The sequence below is a fragment of the Pongo abelii genome, chromosome 3 (genome assembly GCF_028885655.2).
Source record: "Pongo abelii isolate AG06213 chromosome 3, NHGRI_mPonAbe1-v2.0_pri, whole genome shotgun sequence".
In the NCBI taxonomy this organism is placed as follows: Eukaryota; Metazoa; Chordata; class Mammalia; order Primates; family Hominidae; genus Pongo; species Pongo abelii.
The window spans coordinates 165,318,487-165,341,875 of NC_071988.2; the positions used below are offsets into that span (position 1 = coordinate 165,318,487).

At 42.1% G+C, this 23,389-nt stretch overlaps 1 protein-coding gene and 1 pseudogene across 3 annotated transcripts in view; one reads left to right on the forward strand and one right to left on the reverse strand.

Moving 5' to 3' along the window:
* Positions 1–1,462: 1,462 nt before the first annotated feature.
* LOC129059091 (uncharacterized) lies at positions 1,463–2,400 on the reverse strand (annotated as a pseudogene).
* GAB1 (GRB2 associated binding protein 1) overlaps positions 2,212–23,389 on the forward strand; it is a 131,090-nt gene continuing 109,912 nt past the window's right edge. For 2 of the 3 annotated variants that reach the window (XM_002815172.6, XM_003776530.5), the window contains exon 1: positions 2,212–2,418. In XM_002815172.6, the coding sequence (XP_002815218.3) occupies positions 2,347–2,418 (72 nt within the window). In that variant the 5' untranslated portion in view covers positions 2,212–2,346. Of the gene's footprint in view, positions 2,419–7,894; positions 10,270–23,389 lie in introns of those variants that run through there. The other variant, XM_054554511.2, reaches the window with a different exon arrangement.

A 23,389-nucleotide genomic window follows, 5' to 3' on the forward strand; every position in this document is an offset into this window, starting at 1 on the left:
TATGCCACTACCTCCATATATGCAGGGACCTTTGTCTTGTCACCACTCCAGCACCTAATTTCTTACTACAATCATCTAACATTTTCAAACTCAGAGGAGCTTCAGAATATGAATGTTGTGTTAATAAGAAAATGACTGAAGTTATGTCTTTCCAGAAATGCTCATTTATCTCCTCATATTTTTAGCACTTTTATCTGATTATATTATCTGCTGAAATTTGCTTTGGGGCTTTTTCACAAATAAATTAAAGATGTTTCTACTACAGAATCATGTTAAACTCAGGACCAGCATACTTGTGAAACACACAAGCAAGTAGGCAAATAGAACTAGGGTACCCAGTAAATTTCCTTCCTTCTTTCTCTCTCTCTCTCTCTCTTTTTTTTTTTTTTTTTGACGGAGTTTTGCTCTTGTTGCCCAGGCTGGAGCGCAGTGGCGCGATCTCGGCTCACCGCAGTCTCTGCCTCCCGGGTTCAAGCTATTTTCCTGCCTCAGCCTCCCGAGTAGCTGGAATTATAGGCGCGCGCCATTACGCCCGGCTAATTTTTGTATTTTTAGTAGAGACTTGGTTTCTCCGTGTTGGTCAGGCTGGTCTTGAACTCCCGACCTCAGTTGATCCTCCTGCCTCGGCCTCCCAAAGTGCTGGGATTACAGGCATGAGCCACCGCGCCCGGCCAAGTTTCCCTCTTCTAGTCCAGCATCCGAACAGTAGATTTCAAACAAATACAAAGTTAAGTGGAATAGGCAAGAAATGGAAGGGGTGTGAGACTTCAAAATGTCCCAGAGATAGGACCCAACCAAATCCTTGGCCTCGCCAAGCGCCCCCATCACTCTGGCAGAACAGCCCCAGAGACCAGCCCTGGCCAGCTCTGGGTCCCCATCTGTACTCCCCTCCAAGCTGGTAGCTCCCGCGCCCTCTTGGTCTATCCTTTAATCTCGCGCGGCGGGGACCGGCAGGATGGTGGTCTCCCCGCGGTTTTGCTTTTCAGGCTCTCAAGTAAAGAAAACCCTCGAAACTCCTGATCTCGAGCACAGCACAAGCTCCGAACTGGCACCGGGCTGAGTCAAGATGGCAAGCCCCGGACTGAACATTCGAACGTCCCACAGTCTTCCCCGCGCCCAAGCCCCGGTGCCTCTGCCCTAGCCGAGGCCTCTGCAGTCTTCCCGGGCGAGGAGCCGACTGGGGGCCGCCGGACGGCGGAGGACCCTGCTCCTGCTTCCCGAACTACAGATCCCAGGGTGCCTCTCGGACTCGCGCTCCCTCCCTCCCTTGCTCCCTCCCTTCGTCCGTCTCCTCCCCCGGCCCTTGTTGTTTTGGCTGGAAGCACTCCGGCGGAGTTTCAGAGAAAGTCTGGGCAGAAACCGGAGCCGGGCCTGAACGTGGGAAGGGGAGGAGGAAAGCGAGGAAGAGGGAGCCCGGAGGCCGGGAGAGGGAGGAAGGGATCGGGATCTGTGGCCGAGCCGCTCAGAACCTGCCGCGCGCCCCGGGGTGGGGGAGGCGGCGGGGGAGGAGCGCGAGGGGACGGGACAGCGGGATCCCTCCCAGAAGCCAAGCCGCCAAGCGCCTCGTTCCTCTGCCGCTCCCCGCCCTCTTCGGCGGCCGCGAGAGCGGACCCACCCTCCGGCTTGACCTGCGACCTCCCTGCGCCCGCCGCTCAGAGACGCCCCGCGCTTCGCTGCCAACCCTGCGGCTCCCTCTGTGACCCGGGATCAGCCCCGCGCCCGCTGCCCGTAGGCGGCTCGCGGCTTCCCCTTTCCTCGGCGTTCCCTGAGCGCCGCGAAGTGACCCACCCTCCCCCGAGGAGAGGGAAGGAGGATCGCTCCGGGAGCATCGAAACCGAGGGCGGGCGGGCGAGCGGGCACCGCGCGGGGCAGTGTGTGTGTGTGTGTGTGTGTGTGTGTGTGTGTGTGTGTGTGTGTGTGTGTGTGTGTGTGTGTGTGTGCAGCGCTGTGTCTGTTTCAGAAAGCGCTCTGGGGAGGTCTTGTCCCTAGGGGGCGGAGCGCAAAGGACAGAGGCTCCGGCACCGAGTCGGGGCAGAGTCCTGCTGAGTCCGAGCGCTGCTGAGGCAGCTGGCGAGACTGCACGTCTGGAGGCGAGGCGGGCGCACTGAAAGGAGGCCGGCGCGCCTGCGGCCCCGGCTCGCGTTCTGTTCAGGTTCGTGGGCCTGCAAAGGAGAGACTCGAACTCGTGGAAGCTGCGCACCGTGGAACCTGTCTGCCCAGTCCGTCCGGGGTGCGCGACCAGGAAAGCTAGGTTCTCGCCGCTGCGCGCTCGACAGGCGTCGGCTGTGTCGGGAACGCGCCCGCCGCCCCTCAGCTGCCCGGCCGGGAGCCCGAGACGCGCGCACCATGAGCGGTGGTGAAGTGGTCTGCTCCGGATGGCTCCGCAAGTCTCCCCCGGAGAAAAAGTTGAAGCGTTATGTAAGTAGAGCTGCGGGCACCACTACGCGGGCCTCGGCGTCCACACCCCTCCCCAGTCGGCTCGCCGGCGGCTGCAGCTGGCCGCGCGCGGGGCTGGTTCTTAAACGAATGCCAGTCTCTTTCCCCTTGGCCCCTACCCCTGGCGGGCTCGGGACCGGGTGCCTTGCACTCCCTCACGCCCAGGCATCCACTTGGCCGGACAACTTTCTTCCTCCAGGTTCCGGACAGCCTGCTTTGCGGGCCTGCTCGCCCCATAAAAGGACCCAGACGTCCAGCTAAACTCCTGCTGCACGCTTTTCTTCTTCCTTAGGAAGGATGGGGTACGATGGAGAGAGGAGCCTTCTTCCTGCTTTATTCCTGCATCTGATTATTGGGCTGATGTGTGCTAAAGTTCCCGCACTGGGAAAACCGCCGAGGTTTTAAAGCTCACTAGCCCTTTTTTTGGTGGGCGCTCCCTCTCCGCCCCTCGAGATGGGTTGCGGGAAGCGGGCTGTGGAGCTGAGGAGTTGGTAGTAGAGACAAGCATATCGAATGCGCGCAAAAGGGAAAGAAGGAAAAGTTATTACGCGCCCTGCCGTTTGCTTAGCAGGGTTCACGTTTTCGCGGTTTTGAATTGAGGGACTTTGGAGTTTGGCCCGGGAGCCTTGGCGGTTTGCTGCGAGAGGAGGGCGCTGGGGGGAGCCTAGTGGCTGGTGTTTGGGCGCCTTGGATGTGCTGTCAAACTCGGCAGGAGGGGACAGCTGAAGCCAGAAAGGATTTCAGTTGCGGTCCTTTCCCAGGGAACCAGAGTGGCTTTAATGGTGTTTGTGTAATTGATACAAGATGCTATGTGTTAAACCGTTTTAGCTGTTAGGAAAAATATTCCTTGAAAGTATCAACCTTGCTTTAGTGGAAACCTGTGCCCTCTTCAGAGGTCTGGGATCTTATTCTTCCTCCCCATTGGTTGTTTTGTTGCTGCCCCCTTGCAAAGGAAAGAAATGACACTTTTGTGCTGACATCTGGACCAAATATTTTTCTAGTAAAATGTGTTTGCAAAAGCAAAATTTATGCCCCCTTAAATATAATATAAATTTAATGCCTGTACGAAGGGAATCCGTTTGTCGTTGAAGAATATCTATACCTATTATTAGAGCTCAGGTTAATCCTGTTAGTCACTGTTTGCTTGTGTAGAACAGAGTGAAGTACACAGAGTGAAGTATTTAACTTCACTGACAACTCACCAGTGAATTTCTGATTTACTTTCTGCCAGAATTTATTATAGACAAGTAACTTTATTAAGAACTCGATGCCACAAATCATAAGAAAGCTCTCCAGAGATGTGTAATGCCTCCAAATCCTGTCCATCTATCAGTTTTCCTGAATATCCTAGTAAAAATGCTAACTTTGTTCCAAAAATATGAGCGAGGCAGTGTTTTTTTTTTTTCAGCTGTTCTAAAGAGAAAGTTCTGTGTGTGTGTGACAGAGAAGGAAGGGAGGAAGGGGTAGGGAGATAAATATATTTGTTTTGCGAAGGCCCAATTTAGGAAAGACAGATTCTTGGAGGAATTAAAGAATAACACATTTGCTGAACGTGAAAGTGATAATACAGGTTTCATTCATTCTTTCACATGGTTAGTTCATGGCTCACTCAAAAGACGCCAGGCACTGTATTAGACACCAACCATAAGGTCACAAAGTACAGTAGGAAAAAAGCCCTGCCTCTTGGGCTTAGAATTCAATTGAACTATTAACCAGGAAAGAAATCAGCCAAAAAGATTATGTCTTAACAAGAAAAACAAAAAGGAAAGTATAATTTGATCATTACAACTGTTTTCTGAGGTAGGTGTCATCTCTATTTTACAGAAAACAGTCCTGCATTTGAACCCAGATCTGCCTGATTGATTGGACTGTAAAAGGTTAACGACTCTCACCTAGTTCATTTCAAACGTGGAACTTAGACTAGGTTATCTCTAAAGGTCCTTCAGGCTCACACCTGTAATCCCAGCACTTTGGGAGGCCGAGGCCAGTGGATCACCTGAGGTCAGGAGACCAGCCTGGCCAACATGGCGAAACCCTGTCTCTACTAAAAATGCAAAAAATAGCCGGGCATGGTGGTGTACGCCTGTAATCCCAGCTACTGGGGAGGCTGAGGCAGGAGAAATGCTTGAACCTGGGAGGTGGAGGTTGCAGTGAGCAGAGTTTGTGCCACTGCACTGCAGCCTAGATGACAGGGTGAGACTCTGTCTCAAAAATAGCAACAACAAAATAAAGTTCCTTTCAGATTATAACTTTTCCTGACTCTGTGAATATTAGTTGAGAATACAAGAATGAGGTGGACTATGGATCAGGTGCACAGTGCTAAAGAAACGTAAGACCTGGTCTTTGCTTTTAAGTAGCTTTTTGAGTCTTTGGGACCATAAGACAAGTATATGTGAAAAAGCCAACAGTGCGAAGTGGTATATGACTGTGTGTCTAAGTTGAGTGGTATGGGTATTTTCTGGCTGTTCTGAGGAACAAGTTCAGTGTGGACTGAAACTATGGGAACATTTGAGAGAGACAGTGGGCTGCCTACATTGCATTTTCCACAGGAGGATGAATTGCCTAACAGCTTGGGAGAAACTAGGATTTTCTTTGCCTGGTGTAGCACTGGTGTTTTCTTTACCCACGAATAAAGTAGATGGAGATAGTCCTGGAAGACAGTGGACAGGGCGGCTGTCAGAATAGAGGAAACCAGCATGGAGTGTAATGAGTTAAATAAGGCTTATTTAACTGTCAGGTTAAATAAGGCTTGTATTTTACCTGTCAGGTTGGTGGCCCAGAAGATTTTGACGTTCCCACATTATTGATCTTTTGGCTTTGCTGTCCAGTTTAGATGGTTTTTGCTAAAGTAGTTTTGACCATCAAAGATATAGGCATGTATACATGCATTTCCTATGCTTGTTTTTTTTCATGTAGAATGTTTATTTTTCTGGATAAAGGAAACATTGTTGGCCACCCAGTAGGCAAAATGTTTCTGGATAATGATTTGTAAAGAATGGATTTGCTATGAAAAGATATCTTGGATGCTTGGTACTATAATTATTAAATGAGACTTAAGGGAGTTTGAGCATCATGATTCTGTTTGGAAATATTTGGCCTGTGGAACTTTGACAGTTGTCTCACTGTTTACAGCATTTATAGGGTAGTCCGAACACTGATTAAGATGATCCATAAGAGCTTTTAAGTGACAAAAAAATTGTTTTAGTTTTTTTTAATTAATTTTTTTTGAGATGGAGTCTTGCTCTGTCACCCAGACTGGAGTGCAGTGGCACAGTCTCGGCTCACTGCAACCTCCGCCTCCCAGATTCAAGCAGTTCTTCTGCCTCAGCCTCCCCAGTAGCTGGGATTATAGGCATGCACCACCACGCCCAGCTAATTTTTGTATTTTCAGTAGAGATGGGATTTCGCCATGCTGGCCAGGCTGGTCTCAAACTCCTGACCTCAGGTGATCCGCCCACCTCAGCCTCCCAAAGTGCTGGGATTACAGGCATGAGCCACCACACCCGGCCTTAAATTGTTTTAGTTTTATCTTTAAAGCCATCTCATATATAGCCCCCAATGTATTCCATTTACAACTCTGTTTTATGTTTACTGTTTCATAGTCAATTCAAGCAGGATTGTTTTTTGTACACACTAGTGTGTTAATCTGATGTGTAAGCTTTTCTTGAATTTTCTAAAGAATGACACAAAAGAAAATGAAAGTCAAGAGTAGTCAGCAGATTTCCCAGCTTTTCTTTCTCTTTTTAATTTTTTCTATATTCGCAAAAGGTTTCTTTCTTCTTGTATGTATTTCATTCTCCTGGAAGTTTTAAAAATCTACTTAAAATGTAGGTGAAAATTTTAATGCTTCTTTTCAGGGTTGCTACTGTGGTGTTGCTGTTTTCATCCTGTGTTATATATTAAACAGCTGCTTTTTTACCTTGTTAAGGACCTGATGGAATCATAAACAGATTACTGTCACTAGGGTTACAGAAAACAAGTGAAGTCTTGGTAGTATGCACTCAACAATGGTGCTCAGATTTTTAAAGAATTATTTAAAGAAATGATGGTGAAATTTTCATCAGAACCTGAAATTTTAGCTGAAATAAGATGCAAGTCTGTAAACAAAGTATTGTTTCAAGACAGCTGGCTACCACCATAGCTCTGCAGGAGGAGCTTTCTTGCCTGAAGCCCGAACACTAAGTTTGGGCTCCTCCATAGCCCAGCTGTCAGCATTGGACAGGTGCACGATCTCAGCAGGAGAACCTGCTTCTGAGGCCAGAGCAAGGTGGCCTGTTAGCTGACAGCCAGCCTGGGAGCAAGGCCCCAGCCAGTTCTTAGGTGGGTAATCTGTACCCAGCGTGGGCTCTCTATCTGCTCTGCAGCTGTCAATTAACAGGACAACTCTTGTCTGGACTTCAAGAACACACCCCTGGTTCTGGAAATGGGCCTAGAAACAGAAATAGCCTCTCCTACTGGGTGGGCACCTGACATCTGACATGGAGGAGGGGGGCGTGGGCAGGCCAAGGGTCAGCATTTCCTTGGTTCAAGGACAACCCAGGACCTGTGCTAAGCATGAAACCCCTGCTTAATAGTGTCACTACAACAAAGAGGACTGTCATGTCTAGAAGCTGTTCCTATCCTTTTTTGACAATTACCACTAGCAAACAATGGATTCTGATGTTTCTGCTTACAGTGACTGAATAAGCATTATTATTCTATTGAAGGAAATTTTTTCTTGCCATCCTCACGTTAGTAAACATAATTCAGACTCCCAATGTTTTTACCTTTTCAAGTGTAGCAAGAATGTTTTTTCTATTAACAGAGATCATCAACTTGCAATTACATTAAGCCTTTATGATGGTTAATGATAGTTCATTTGTTGTGCCTGGGCTGAATGATAAGCGTAGAACTCTCCATGTGCAACTTGCTGAATCTCCAAATCTGATTGCTACCTTTTGAGATTCAGAATTACTGTTAGGAAAGTGCATTAGTTTGGAGGGGATAGTTTGAGAATTCTGCTGGCTCTTCAAAATTATTTTTTTAAGAGATCATCTTAGAACAAAAGATGGCAAGAGTTATAGTTGGATAATCTGTTTGACAAGTGACTGGTTATTTCAGTGTATTTTGCCATAACCTGCTTAAAAATGTAAGGAGTAAAACAGCATTTTTTGAGAGTAAGTAAAATTCCATATTTTAGACTTAACATAAAAATATGTAGATAAGCTGTTGACAATTTTCAGACTGAGAAATTTCAGAGGTGATAGATTCTTTTTTTTTTTTTTTTGAGACGGAGTTTAGCTCTTGCCCAGGCTGGAGTACAATGGCATGATCTTGGCTCATGGCTCACTGCAACCTCCATCTCCCGGATTCAACTGATTCTCCTGCCTCAACCTCCCAAGTAGCTGGGATTACAGGCTCCCGCCACCACGCCCGGCTAATTTTTTTTTTTTGTATTTTCAGTAGAGATGGGGTTTTGCCATGTTGGCCAGGCTGGTCTCGAACTCCTGACCTCAGGTGATCCGCCCGCCTCGGCCTCCCAAAGTGCTGGGATTACAGGCGTGAGCCACCGTGCCCAGCCAGAGGTAATAGATTCAAAACGTGTTAGGTACTCAGCTCTCCTAATTTTCTTACAGAGACTGACAGCCAGAAGGAGCATTGTAGTAGGTGGGCTACTACTTTGCTTTTGAAGAGTTTTGTTTTAAAATGTAATTTGATGAAACCACTGATGCTTTTAGTGGGGATGTTTTGCTATAGTGGAAGGAAACCCAGACTGAGTGTCAGGACCCGTATTCTACTTGGCTTTGCCATTACCCACCCTCAGGAGCATTTGACCATTCTGATCTTCAGTTTCCTTATCTGTAAAATGGGGGAGGGAAGAGCTGTAGATCTTCAGCAGAAGCCCTGTTGCAGTTTAGCATTCCTTTTCTCAGACATTTTCTTGGGTGGAAGGGACAAATGGGGAGCTCTTCAATAAGCTGCAACATAAATTTTTGGGGGACATAAATCTTCCTTTTGGGGAAATCTGTACTATTTATCTTAAATAGTTTAGTGACTGCTTAAGCAGTATTCTCTGGGGACTCTTGGGTTTTAACTGAAGGCAGACCTGCGTGCAGGGCCTTTGGCTGCTGTGCTCCTGGGCTGGGTGCTGTGTCTTGAGCCCCTGTGCAATGCCTGGCTCAGAGTAGGAGCTCAACAGATGCCTGTTGACTGAATAATAAACAGGTGTTGCAGGAGGTTTTGTTATGTGCCATGTGAGGAATGCAAGGAAGGAAAGGCCCACTCCCTGCCCTTAAGGAGTTTCTAATCTGTTTGTGAAGACAAGCTGTCAGTCATTTTATAGGAGCTATGATACATGATTAGTTGCCAAATGAAAGAGTTTAGAGTGAGAACAGAGGATGCAGGGGTAGGAGATGCCAGGGAAGACTCTGCAAATGAATTTTACACTTTGCTTTTAGAAGAGCTGGTGTACTGCCGGCAGCAACGGCAAAATCTTAAGGGAGGGCTGGTTTTAAAGGAAGAACAAAGATTTGTGTTGAGTTTAGACGTCCTCATGAAAAAAACTGCTTCCCAGCACCCCAGTTTCATGTGAGGAGTTTGGCTGTCAGCTGTATCTTCTAGTTTGAGAAGTTTTTGTTTCTGCTAAGATCTAATGTTCCTCATGGGTTCCTGAGCACAAGTGAATTTTCTGCATCAAACTAGAAATGAACAAAACAACTTGTTTGGTCACCTGAACTTATTAAAATTCCAAGGGACATGAGTTATTTAAGATTTCTTTATGTCTGTTTTAAGCTAAGTAATTCATTCTGGCAAGCAGTTAGTTTACAACAGAGAGGGAGCATGTTCTGGTGGGAGGGAGAATAAAAGAGCCTTTGATTCATTTGCTTCTGAGTTCCAGCAGCAGGGCCAGGGCTGCCTTGGGCTAGCGTCTTATTTCGGACTTTGGAAGCCATCTTAGCCCAGCTGTGTGAGTGCCAGCTCATGTTGGGGGGGAGAGAATAACACCAACGGATCACATGAAACCCCCTCTCACTGTGGATGGAGGGGTTTCTCTCATTTCACATTCCTCGCATCAACGTGGTGGCTAATTTCCACCAAGTTAGAGCTCCATCTGAATTTGCCATTTGAACTTGGATTGAAGTCACAATCTTTCTGTGACTCCTTTTATCTCAGTCTGCCAACTAATACAGAAAACTTATCAAGTCACAGGTCTCTTTATTCTCCCCTCTTGGGGTATAACACACAAAAAATTAGCATTCTTTCTTTTTTATATTACCCCTGGCAAAAAGTGGCCCATTGTACTGTGGATTTCCATATTTATTAAATAACTAGGCTCTTCCGTTGCCAGTGGGATGGCTATAGGAGCCTCAATAAATTGTAGATGACAATTTAGGCCTGTAGAATTGCTGAGAAAAGTCATTTTTAGGAACTGGAATTTTTTGCTCATTCTAGGCTTCTATGTTTGAGCATCTTAAATAATAGAAGAATGCCCTAACTGGAAAAAAGAATCATTTCTCTTTTAAGCAATTCACTTATTCATAGGAGTGAAGTTCTCCCTAGTTTAAAAGGTCACATTACTGAATAAAGGACACTATAACCTAAGAGCTTTTGACCTTCTCCCAGCCCATTTTTAAAAAGAATTAAGACTATGCACTGTAATGCATGTTTGGTTGTTATCTCTGTTACATTAGCTCTTGAAGCATTCTGATTACAACTTGTAGCTGCCAAGCCCTGTCCTGCAGTATTATCTGGAACAAAAATTTTCCATGTGGTTGTTTTTAGCAGAGCTACTATATGCAAACTGCACGTGAAGGATATAAGTTATAAAGGAATAGAGCTTCTAGAAGGAGAAATGTGAGTTAACTTTTTTCTACCATTTAATTGTTCTTCCCTCACCTCTTAGTGTGTGTTTCAGTAATGTTTATCATCTTTCTAAACTGAGTTTTATTTTTATATACTCGAAAGAATGCCAGATTTACCAAGTGTTTTTCTGATGGTGGTTTTCTTTTCTCCCAGCTTTTTACTTTGAATTCATACTTGGCCTAGACAGTTCTCTTAAGTTATGTGTTCAAAAAACAATGTCCTAAGAGGAAAAAACAAATGGCCACATTGTCCCATGAATTAAAAACAACATACCAAGAGTCCAAACATTTCAATGTAAAAATATTAAGCCTTTCTTTTTTTAGGAAGACAAATATTAAACTTTGCTTTAACTATCCTGTTGATTGTTTTTCCTTTCCCTTTTTTATTTATTTTCTTTTGGTTTGACTCATGTAGTTTAAATTTACTTTGAAAACAGCTTTATACATACTTTGTAAGAATACTGCACATAGGGAAAAGCATTAAACTTCCATTTTACATTTGAAGAGAAAAGTAAGAGGAGGCCATCCTCCTGTCAGAAGAGGGGCAAAATGTCAAATAATACCAAGGTTTTCTAACTTACTTTTACGTTGCTTGGTTATTTATCATTATTGCCTAGAGATATTTAGCTATTTAAACATGAAATAAGCAGGTAAATGTAATTTAAGTTAAGCAAGTTTCACATTTGCTTTTGTGAAATGAAATCCTGGACATAAGCATTGGAAGAACTCAACTCATTTTGTTGTAGTTTTTGTTTTAAATAGAAAATAGAGACAGGGTCTCTACATTCCCCAGGCTGGTCTCGAACTCCTGGCCCCAAGTGATCTCTTGCCTCATTGTTGTAGTTTTTATTGTTGTATTTAACGCATTAGCCAGCCAGTGGCTATAACATTTTATTTGCTAACTTTTTAAATGAGAGGAAGGTAAAAGCACTCTGTGCCATAGTTCCCTACTCTCTCTTTTCCTATTCATTTCTGCTTCTCTGTGATATAAGCCTAGACATCAAAATCACAAAATATTTGTGTCCCAATCTTTACACACACATTCTTTCACCTTTTCTCTAAAAAGAGAGTGTTAATTTGTATCACTCTGACGTAGTAATCAAGAATAGAAATAATAATGTTCCAACTAGCATGTAGATTGTTTTTCTCTCCTGAAATGCAGCTTTTAGTTACTGCTGTACTGGGAAATGTGGTTAGGCCACTTTCTGACTGGCAGAACTCCTCCCTGAGATGACTACCTGATGAAAGAATTACCTGCCTGTGTGCCTTCCCAGCTCCAGTCCTTAGCACATTCCCATCACTGCTGTGGCCAGAGTTGGAGCTGCCAAGACTAAGGTGCTGGTGGAGGGATGACTCCTTGATTATCGAGAGAGAAGTGCTTTAATCTTTGACTTTTGTAAGAGAGATACTAGGTAAAAGCTACCTTCAGCGTTTTGAATTCCAGTGCTGTTGTATAGAGCTTGATGAGGAATGATTACCTCATTCAGCTAGGGAGGTATTTTTTGAACCCTCTACCCTCTGGCAAAGTTATAATTGACCCCAACGTTATGTAGGATTATTTACTTTACATGTTCTTGACAGTTTCAGGTTTAAATGTTTGAAGTGTTGAGACAAGGTAAAAGGAAATATTGAACTCCTAAGAATGTAAAATATTTGGGAAGGTACTTTGTTCCTAGTGATGCTGTTACATAAAACCAAAGCCTTCTGAGTAATCTTTGCTGCGTATGTAGGTCATTTACCTCCAAAGAAAAAGGCACACAATTAAACTGGTGCTATTGAACGGTATTATTTTTCTTTCTATTCCTTTAAACAGTCAAATAGTTGAGAGTCAAATTTATAAATGTTGAATGTTTCAAATGGGAAAAGCAAGCAACTATTTTTCTAGTTGATTTTCATAGTGACCCACAGTATACAGAGAAAAAGGTGTATACACAGGAATCTGTGAAAATTATGGTTTCATTTATCATTCTTCGGTGTTTGTAATAGGATATTAATTTCCAGAGGACAGAGATGGCATTTGTTCTCTTGTCTCAAATATACAGTATGGTGCCTTGCATATACTCTTGAACAGCACAATCAAATAATTGTAGAATTTTGAGCCTAAAATTGTAAATTCTCTTGTCCAATGATTCTTAACCTCTCTCATGCATTGTTTGAGTGTCCTTTGGCTTTTAATCCAGTTTTACTTTCTATGATTTGCATTACAAAAACAATAGCTATATTGAAACTTTTTTCTAATTACACATAACTCCTTCTCCACCAGTCAAGAACCCAACCCACTCCTTTTACAGGGAATGAAAATAAGCCTAAGGGAGATGAATTGATTAGTCCAAAGTCATACTACTTAATCAGTTGTTCTGTTGGGGCTCATCTCTCCCCTCCCAGATAAAATCCTTTCCATCAGAGTGAATGCCCACATGAACAGGGCACTGTAAAGAATGCAAAAGAAGAGGACCAAGTGAACACTGTTTTCACCTTTGAGAGCTGTGTGCTGCTAGGGGACATAGGTTGCACTTAGTTCTACAAATTACATCATGATCAGTGATGTGTGAGACATTCTGGTAGAAGAATCCAGCAAAGAGAGGTTAATTCAGGTACTCTGTGAAGGCTTAATGAAGGTAGCAAGAGGCATTTCACCAGCACCTTAAAAGATGGATTCAGTTTTCAAAGATGAGGCTGGAGTAAGATCTGATTTCTGTTTCTCCTTTTCCCAGCCAGACTCTTGCATTGTTGTTTACATTTCGCTCTTCCTCTTTTTCATCGGCTGTTCATTTCATAATGGAATACAGCTGGGTCCTTTTTCCATCACCCTTATTTAAACACCAGTCTCTGATGTTCCTAGGTGTTGGAGTTCTTGAGGGTTCCAGTGCTAGCCCTGGTTGGTCTCCTCGTCTTTTCGTCTTTGTTAGTTGGTTCTTCATCTGTTGTGAGATCGTAAACTCCTTTGAAAATTTGAGGCTCCCAGTTCCCATAAGAACTCTTACCAACTTATACACAAACATTATTATAATCTTGGATGTTTTCTGACCTTTAAAGCTCATCTATGGCTCTTAACACCTAGTTAAATGCCCTGAATTATATGTTGATAATTTGAGTATTCTTTCTCAGCCCATTTCTCGTTCCAGATCTATGGATCTAACGGTTTAAATCCAAAACTGCTTATATAGCCCACAGCAACTCAGAGTCAGAATGCCCACAGCAGATCTTATCATCCTTTCCCTTAAACCTGGTCCTCTTGGCTGTTCCTTGTACAGTGGCTCAGCCAGAAGGTTTTCTTTGACTTTTCTCTCTCTCTCATTCTCCACACCCAGTGACCAAACCCTGTCCGTTTTACTTCCCAAGTATCTCGATTTATTGGCCACTCTTGCCTAGGCGATATTTGCCTTTCTTCTGGATTGCTGCAATAGCCAGTTGCAGTTGCTGCTCTCTGTCTTCTCTTGGGCCCCTCTTAACTGTCTTATCAAGGCAGCCAGAGTGACTTTTCTGAAATACCAATCTGATAATGCCATTCCATAGCTCGAAGCTGTTCTGCGGCGCTCTTTTGCTCTTCGGAGTGCCTCTGCCTCTTCCCTTGGCTTGCATGGCCCTTTATGTGGCAGCAGCACATCCATCCAGTAGTGTTTGTTGCTCTCTTCTCCACTCAGTCTCTCGCCTTCAGCTACACTGAACTTTCATGGTCCAGATCAGCTCTGAGATCTCTCTCTCTGGGCCTTTGCACATGCTCTCCTCTCCTCCAGGAGTCCTTGACCCTCTCTTTTCTGTCTCACAACCAGGCTAACTTTGGGAGCCTTCTCTGAACTCCACCACCACTGCCACATGTACACACGGACATACTGTGCTGGGAGCATCTGTTTTGTCCTCCTGTCATGCTCTGTTATTCTCATAGCATAGCACTTGCCACACTTGATATTTGCTTGTTTACTTGCTTATTTCCCCTCCCATGGTGGGGCCATGTTGTGACTTTTGTGAGCCCCAGGTACATTTGCCTTCATAGGTCCCCCCCTTCCTAGATTAAAAAAAATTAAAAATTATATTTTGCAACTGTGTCAGTATAAAGATGAATATATTCTAACCTGGAGTAGTTATATATTATTTTTCATTTTTTATTTTGATTTTTAAAAGAAAATATTAAGACACTTTTTGTGTGCTCCTAAATGTATCATGGGCCCCAAGCACTGTGCCTTCTGTCTGATGGATACATTGGCTCTGTTAAATGAACAGAAATACTCTTAAGATAAAGTTGACAGCATATGTCAACTGACTGATTGGGACTAAGAAAAGTGAGGAGTTACTCAGTTATTTTGTCATGTGGCACTGTTATCATGGCTTAGCTCACTAAAACACCCTTAAGTCTTTATGTTTTAGGCTGGGCGCAGTGGCTCACCCCTGTAATCCCAGCACTTTGGGAGGCGGGGCGGGCGCATCACCTGAGGTCGGGAGATAGAGACCAGCCTGGCCAACATGGTGAAACCCCGTCTCTACTAATAATACAAAAATTAGTCGGGCGTGATGGTGCATGCCTGTAATTCTAGCTACTCAGGAGGCTGAGGCAGGAGAATCGCTTGAACCCGGGAGGCGGAGGTTGCAGTGAGCTGAGATCTCGTCATTGCACTCCAGCCTGGGCAACAAGTGTGAAACAACGTCTCAAAAAAAAAAAAAAAAAGACTTTGTATTTTAGGCCCTGGTAATGCAAAAAAAATTATGTATAGATTTATATAAAATATATTTAAAAATATGTATTTAGGAGCAAAAATTGATTTTTATGTAAAAAAATGTGTTCTATGAGCTGTTTGACTACTACGCACATTTCTTCATGATGTTTCTGTGTACAGCAGTTTTTAGTAGAGGTGGGTGGGTGATTTTGTCCCCTCCACGGGAGATTTTGAAACAGGAAAGGTTCCCTTGTCCCCCTCGCAGGGCATGCAATGGGGATGTGCTCACTTCTTCAGGGCCCCACTGCTCAAACCTCTAGGGGAGCATACAGACCGGCAGGCTGAGGGGCTCTGACCCCACCGCAGTGTCTAGGGGTGAAAGTTTACAGCTGAAGCCCCAGTGGCCGTGTGTTACGGGGTGCTTGCTCTTTTAGTTTGCCGTCTATAGGCAGCTTGTGTTAACCAGTTCAGTTAGACCCCCTTCCTTATCACAAGGACAGAATGATTTCTGTATCCCAGGGTTTCTTGCCTTGGTGTACCAGAAGAATTGGATCACACGTGGGGCTGGAGAATGAGTGCAAGGTTTTATTGAGTAGAAGCAGCTCTCAGCAGATGGGGGAGCCAGAAGGCAGATGGTTTTTCCCTGGAGTCGGGCCACTCAGCCGCCTGACTTTTCTCCAGCTTCTCCGGCCATACCCCGAGTTGTTCGGCCAGTGGATGGTCAGCTTGCCTGCGGGTGCTCTTCCGCGGTGTGCTCTCTTGACGACCAGCCGCTTGTGTCTTCTCCCGCCAACGTGTTCGTCAGGATGTCCAGCCGCTTGTGTCTGCCTCCTAGGGTCTCAGGGGTTTTTATAGGCACAGGATGGGGGCGTGGCCGGCCAGAGTGGTCTTGGGAAAGGTGACCTTTGGGTGCCAAGGCTGGAGTGCCTGTCCTCACCTAGGTTCGTGGGGATGGATCCCTAGTCAGGGACCATGCCTTCCTCTACCAGGCACTTCCCTTCCCCACTTCATATCATTTAAAGGGACCACACTCTTCCCGTCCCAGCACTTCCATAACAATTTGACAATTTCTGGAGACATTTTGGTTGCTACAGCTGGAGGGAGGAATGCTTCTGGTATCTAGTGGGTAGAAGCAGGGATGCTACTAAACACTCTGTGTTGCACAGATTTATCTGGCTCAGAATATCAGTGTGCTGAAGTTGAGAAATCCTCATATAGAGGGGTTTATAAGGCTTGGTTCTTACATTTATGTTATTCATTTAGTATATTTCCCTGTGTTTCCAGTTGGATTGTGTCATAGCACCGGAAGCAAACATTTATTTTTCTGACTAAAGTAATGTTTGAGAAAAACAGTCATTGAGATGGCTGAGCCTTTGATCACTAGAGGGTTTAGGTGATAGGCAAATTCTGTCTCCAAGGATCTGTTGTCATTTAAATCATTACCAAAATACTCATTTTTACTTTGCTCTCCTAGCTTAGAGTACAGCCAATTGTTGTCTGGTAGGGGGATGCTGAGTCATTTATTCATGCATTTTATTACCTCTTGGCTGCAATATCACCAGTCATTGTTCACAAGCCACCCAGCTTGTTTACTTTTTATAAATTACATGTAATCAAGTCCTCTTGCAGGTCTGGCTACTGTAATTGGCAGCAGCCACAGAGCAGGGCTGACAAGTCTGCATTTATGCTGATGTCTCATATTCAGCCCACTCTCCAAGCTTTCTTTCCTCTTCCATGTGTATTTTAGAAGGAAGGCAAACAAGGAATGCAAAGAGAGAACTGTTAAGGAGTTCTCTCTTTTCAGGTGATCTTAAGATACTTATAGCTTGGCAGAGTCCTTGTGTCATTTGGTTGGGAAAAAAACAAGGGTCTAGAGCAGTCATTGGTCCTTAAACTTCAGTATGCATAACAATCACTGGGTAACTTCTAAAGTGAAGATTCTTGGGCTCTACCCTCCATCTAATATTTTTATTAAGTCTGGGTAGAGGTCCAGAAAACTGCAGTTTCTAACTTGAACCCCTGCTGATTCTGAAGTAGATGGTCCTTAGGTTACTCTTGGAGAAATCCTGAGTTGGGCATAGAGGGAAAAAGAGACAAGAAGTAAAATCCAGTAGAAGTAAATACTTATAAAGAGTGGAATAGGAAAGCAAGAACCAAAACTGAGAGAGTAACTTTGACCTCTCTTCTGTGAGATGAAGGGAGTGAGTATGCTGTGCTGCTTAAAAAGATAAGCATTTAGTTTTTTCTGGCAGTGAATGAGATCAAACTGTCCTCCAAAGACGACATATTGAGAGGATGACAAAAGTGAAAAGGAATTTTTAGAAAGGTTAGAGTATGAGAAAGTACCTAACTGTTGCCGAGAAACTCAAAAGACATGATTAAATCAAAGAAAGTATTTTGTAGGTATCTGTTTAAAAAAGAATGTGCATTCCTGAATCAAGAGTTTATGAATGGCTTAAAGATGAAGAGGAGAAATGAAGGAGGATTAGCTGTTCACCAGAAGTTCTGGTTATTCTGGTTATTGGATCTGAAGGCATATTATTAAAGTATAGTCTAGATTTCCTGGAATAGTTCTCATTTCTAATATTCTTTCCCATTGTTTTTATAATACATGTCTGATTTGCCCTAATTTTTGGTTAGTTGAGATGTGGTTGATTTGTAAAAGAACACCAAAAGTGGGTCTACTTGACTGAAGAAGCTCTCTTGCTTTCCATCTTTGTGTTTGTGTATGTGTGTGTTAAATGTATATTTTCTAATCTGTCTCTTTTAACCTAAACTTTGATTTTCAAGTCCACATTAGAGAAAGAGCAATAGAGACAGACTGACTCCACTTTAGAAAATCGGTCAAGAAGTGGACCAGGTGGGAATGGTTACTTAATCCTAGCAGAGGAATAAAGTACTTGATTTCCAGCTACCTACTGAATGCACTCTGCTTCTAGACAGCTATCCTTATTTTTTTTTGACATATTATTTCCATAGGGGAACTTTATAGTTTGATTCAGTAACCTTGGAGAGAGATCCTGACCAAAAAAAAAAGAGAGAATTTTGGAAGTTACTTATAAAATGATGAGTATCACCAGCATTTGTTAAATCATTATTTCTTTGTTCTAATTATCTCTGTATTAAAGTATTCACTTTTCCACATACATACTCTAGAAACCCAGGTTGTACTTTAGAACTTTTCACCACTATAGTATATTAACTATCTTGCTAATCCTTTTTACTGTCTTTCATGTTCTCTCCCTGCCATCTGCTCATAAGTTTTTATAGAATCTTCATATCTGCTTTGTAAGTGTTGAGGATCATTATTGTTATTGTATGAAGTGTCTACCACACCCTCTCATTGCACTGAGAGTCCGAGTAAGTTTAGTTAGTAGATCACTTTGCTCTGAAGTGAATAGAAGGGTTGTTGCTGTATGCTGTTGGAGACCCAAAACCAGCTTCTTCCATTTACTCTGGCAATCAAGGAAGGCTAGGACTCCTGTGACTTCTACCCTGCACTTTGAAGACTGGGCTCAGGACTTGCTCTCTTCATTTCAGGTGACCTTATTTTCTTGCTTTCGTTTGTTTTTAAAATCATACACTTGGTTTATCTTGGTGTATCTCCTTTTTATGAGCCTCTTAGTATTCCTAACTTTTTTTCAGATTTTTTTTTCTTCCTTGTAATTTATTCTAACTCATATACTGTTTAACATAGTAATGGGTGTTTCCAATGAATATTTATATTTTCTGAAAACAAGTGTAAATGCTCTTAGAGAGAAGCATAACATTAAATAGCTATCCAAATGCAACATTAAGAAATCATTTATAAATTTTCAGTGGGAGTATTTTAACTTACAGTTTTCCACTTTGAGTTTAACGTATAGAGAAAAAGAGTTACAAAATATTAGGTAAGCAGATTTATTGCCCTTTGCCTAAGTTACTAAAAGGAAGTGTTTCGTTTAAAAAAAACTTAGTGTAGAAGATTTATCATTAAACTATAATATACATATTTGACCTTGTAATATTTTTGTTTACTTATATTTGAATAGAAAATGTGCATAGATTCACTTAAAATGTATAGTACCTTGTTATTCATTATTTCTTTGTTTTAAGTTATAATTTTTAATACTCAGAGATTTCCAAATCTTTAATATCTACCTACTTATGCCAGTGATTCTTAAATAACTCAAAGATACTCTTTTATAGTAGCTTTTATGCACAATAAATTTTTTAGCAGATGTGCTTTGCCGCAAGTTGGAGAATTAGTTATATGTTGAGAAGCCCATGCTTTTACTAAGTGAAACTGAAACATAGATATTGAAATATTTTTCATCCTTTAACTGAGTTCTAGCATTGAAAACATCTGTTTGTTTTCGAACAGGATCTCTTGTTTTTCTAAACCATGTACTTCCAAAGCAGAATAGATTTTCTTCGAGATTTTTATTGAAATACCTCAAGGAGAAGAAAATGACTCAAAGAGGATAAAGGCTAATTTTTCTTAATGAAAGAAGAAAAGAAGAAAAACATTTTTTACTCTTTCTATTCTTAATTTAGGCCTAGGAAATACCCTGAGTCCAAGGCCAGCTGGTTTCGGCATGCAGAGATAAGACTAGAACACAGCTTCCTGATACCCAGGCCAGAGCTGTTCTCATTACCATTTCTATATCCACCTCCATCTTTAGTGGGTTGCTGTGATTTCCAGCATTCAAACCCTTGCACATTTCTGTAGCCTTTTAGCTGTCTCATGGAGCAGTTCATCCCAATTGCTGCCTTTTTAATTTTTATTTTCAATTGTGGTTAAAACAAAACAACAACAACAACACATAACATAAACTTGACCATCTTAATCATTTTTAAGTTTACGGCACAGTAGGTTAAGTATTCAGATTGTTGTGCCAGCCCAATCTCTCCTGCTTCTCCGTTCAATCTCAGTAGCATTGGAAACAACAGAAGGGTCTTTATGCAAACACCTTTCAGGAAGGCGTGCGCCTCACCTGTGTTTGCTCCTTCACAGTAGTAGGAAGTTAATTATGTGGGATTTGCTCACCTGATCCACACAGCTGATCCTACTGTAGTGCACATTTGGAAATCCTACACCCCTTTCTTCCCCTGAGGAAAAAATTCTTTCCGCATCCTAGATTCAGTGCTCTGTTTAATCTTGAGCATATGAGAATGAGTCACCATGGGTAAGTGTGTAATCTCATTTATACCTTTCTTCCAATCCTCCTTTAATTTTTTAAATTTATGATACTGGATCCTGCTTTCCTACATAAGGGCTGGTGATTTGGAGACTAATTTTGGGAGTGCGAGGTGTTGAGATTTTCTTTGGAACCAGTGCTTTCTGTTCTGCTGAACTTGAAGCTGCATGGCCTAAGTTCTGAAATTCAGGCTATGTATGGAATGTCTGTGTGGATGAAGAAACAAGCCAATGCCTTTTTTTGGGTCGGGGCCGGGGGGAGGCTGGGAGAAAGATGAATGAAAATGTTAAGATAGTCTGATTTTGTGGGGGAAATATTCAAATATTGAGAATTTGTGCAAACCAAAGACGAGCAGTTAGTTGCTTTGTGATTTTATTTTACCCACAAAAGAAATACTTGATTTTGTGCTGAAGATGTTGTTGAATAGGTATATTAACTCAGATAAAATAACTGAGTTCTACTTTTGATTCCAGTTATCCCTGTCTATGCAATGTGTAAATGCTATTTCCATTTCTTTGTTTGTGAAATGAAAAACATTTCACTGGAAAATTATTTTTAAAAAAGTACTTCTAAAGTACGTTGGAATCTTTAGGATACTTTGAACTTGGTGCTTAAAGAATGTAAGTGGTTAATGCTTGCTTTCATACCCATAGAGGAATATGGGAGTGGGAGTCACTTGAATATCAAAATGAAACTCTGTATCCATTTTTAAATACAGTATGCATTTGAGCAAAGTCCTTCTCCCTAACTGCTTATTTTAAATTGGCAGTTGCTCAGCCAACAGTCAGTAATCTCAGTTAGCAAGTGTTTGGCACGCCTGTTTTAACCTGCACAGGTTCAGTTCACACAAAGAAAGGGAGGGTTGGGTTATGTGATGCAAACACCACGTTAGCCTCATTAACATATTTTGAATAACTGTATTTGAATATTTGCCAGCTAAGCTAGGCCGTCTGAAGGCCTGCCAAACAAAATGGGAGTTTCTGAGAGGAATGTAGAGATTTGAGCTTGTAAACTTTTTACTTTTTCTTCTTGAGGGGAAAGATTTTGGAGGATGCTATTTAGGATACTTTCCATACCCTCTCAAAAGAACAACCTTTTTTTTTGTTTTTTAATTCTGCAGAAATTTTGGACTTTCTGCCACCTTTTTATATATCTTTAAAAGAGGTACCATAGGACATGTCTCTGAAATACCTTTAGGTAATCTATCCTGGGTGGGTTCGAGTTTCTACTTAGCCTGTTTTTTTGTCTTTGCAGAATTTAGTCCTGAAGCTCTTTCTGTGAGTCTAGCTGGAGAACCTCTTCTGCAAAGTTAATGTGTGAATGCCAGTGGTTGGAACAGAACAGATAGGATAAACTAGGGTACCTGTAAACTCCTACCTAGTGGATGCCCAGATCATAAAGATGCCAGCCTGGTTCAACTCTATATAGTATAGACATTGTTTTTACAAGCCTTCAGTTTTGTGGCCTGACATCTGTATCTGTTCAGAAATACTTTTTTGACTTCGACACCTGTCTGGCTGAAACCACAACTTTGGACTCTAAAAACTGGGCAAGGGAGGAGTCCATTGGAACCAGGGGTCATCAGATATTTTAATATACAGGGTTTTAAGGGTGAGAACATGAGGCAGCATATACTTAGCTCTCTAGTTTTCATTCTGGGGGACAGGTGAGGGGAGTATCAAAATCACCAGGGAACTCTGAAAATCATTCACCTTGATTATTTTTTTCCTGTTTACCTGTTGTGGTGAAGGGTGGGTAGGGATGACAGTGTGATGAGGTGGCATTTGAATCTAGAATCTGCGGAAGCTGTGGGTGCTCACCACAGTGTGGTAGTTTCCATAGTTTGGGCCAGTTTGCAACCTGTCTTGTACTTACCCTTTGGAATGGAAAGGTACAGTCTCATGATGCCAACTCTCACCCCTCCTTAAGTGTGTATTTAGTAGCATTTCCAGGAAATGATTCCTTCTACCCTGAGGGCTTTTTCGTTTCCTTTATCTCTTCAAAGGTGGTTCTTAAGACTTAGTTTTAAGTCATATATATATATATGAATTATCAGAAACAGGGAAGAATAAATTTGAGCATTCCTATTTTTTTATACATGTTTTGTAAATCTCTCCTTTAGTGGAAGGGAAAGAGGATGCAACTATGCTGAGAAATGTGTCTGTTATATAAATTGCTATTTTAAAAAAACACTTTTAAAAACTAAGAACCTAGGAAAGAACTCCAGTACGTTAAACCAAGCCCTAAATTTTCAACAGACATTTTAATGAGTATATATTTTATACGTTGATTGTGTGTACGTGTGTGTATGCTTTACAGTTTGTAGATTGAAGTTATTAAATTTCAGCTCTCTTTTGTTGCACTTACATGATTTGCTTGTAATTTTGTCAGTGATTCTTACATGATCACCATCTACTCATAATTAATTGTATAGACACAATTTTAAGTTTCATAGCTTTTTTTCCAGTTGAATTGTAACAGCCTGTTTAAAAGACAAATTTATAGGCGATTGTAATCTTCATGAAGCAATGTGAGTTGATGAATACCTTTGAATGTCGTTTTGGTATTTTTCTTTTTTATTATAAAATGTTGAATATTTCATTTGTAGAGCTTCTCTCTTGTGTCAATTTGTTGTATTTGACACAATAGGAATACTCATGCAGCGTTACCAGTTTCGTGATATGCGTTCAACATCTCTGAAGGTGGTGAATATAAAATCTGTTTTTCAAACAAGTACATACATGAAACTAAAACAATTTATTCAAGTCCTAAAACAACATTAGTGAAACTTCAGGTCTGCCACTGGGCCCACATTTAAGCTGACAGCATGTGTGTATGGGAAGAGTATACACATTACTGATAATCTCTTTAGAATGCATTAATATTTTCAGGCCCAAATATGAGTATTCAGTAGGTTCATCAGATTAAAAAAGCTAAATGAAATTTAAATATTGACTTGTATGTTTCCTTTAATTAATTTTGGTGACTTACTAATTGGTATTTGTGGGGATACGTAGAATTTTTTGAATTGGTGTTTGTATTCTCCATGTTTTAGTTATAAAGCACTATGAAGAGAAAGTGAATGAAGAGGCTGCCTTCAGGTGTAGTAAGGTTTAACTTGTATCCCCGTTCCAACTAGTCCTACTGTCAGCTTGCTCCTTAGCTCCCTGGCTTATTTACATATTGTATAATCCAGACTGGCTTGTCCCGTTTGGTAGGTTGGTTATAAACTGCAGAGCTAAGTAAATGTGTGATAACATTTTAAATGGTATGAGAAGTT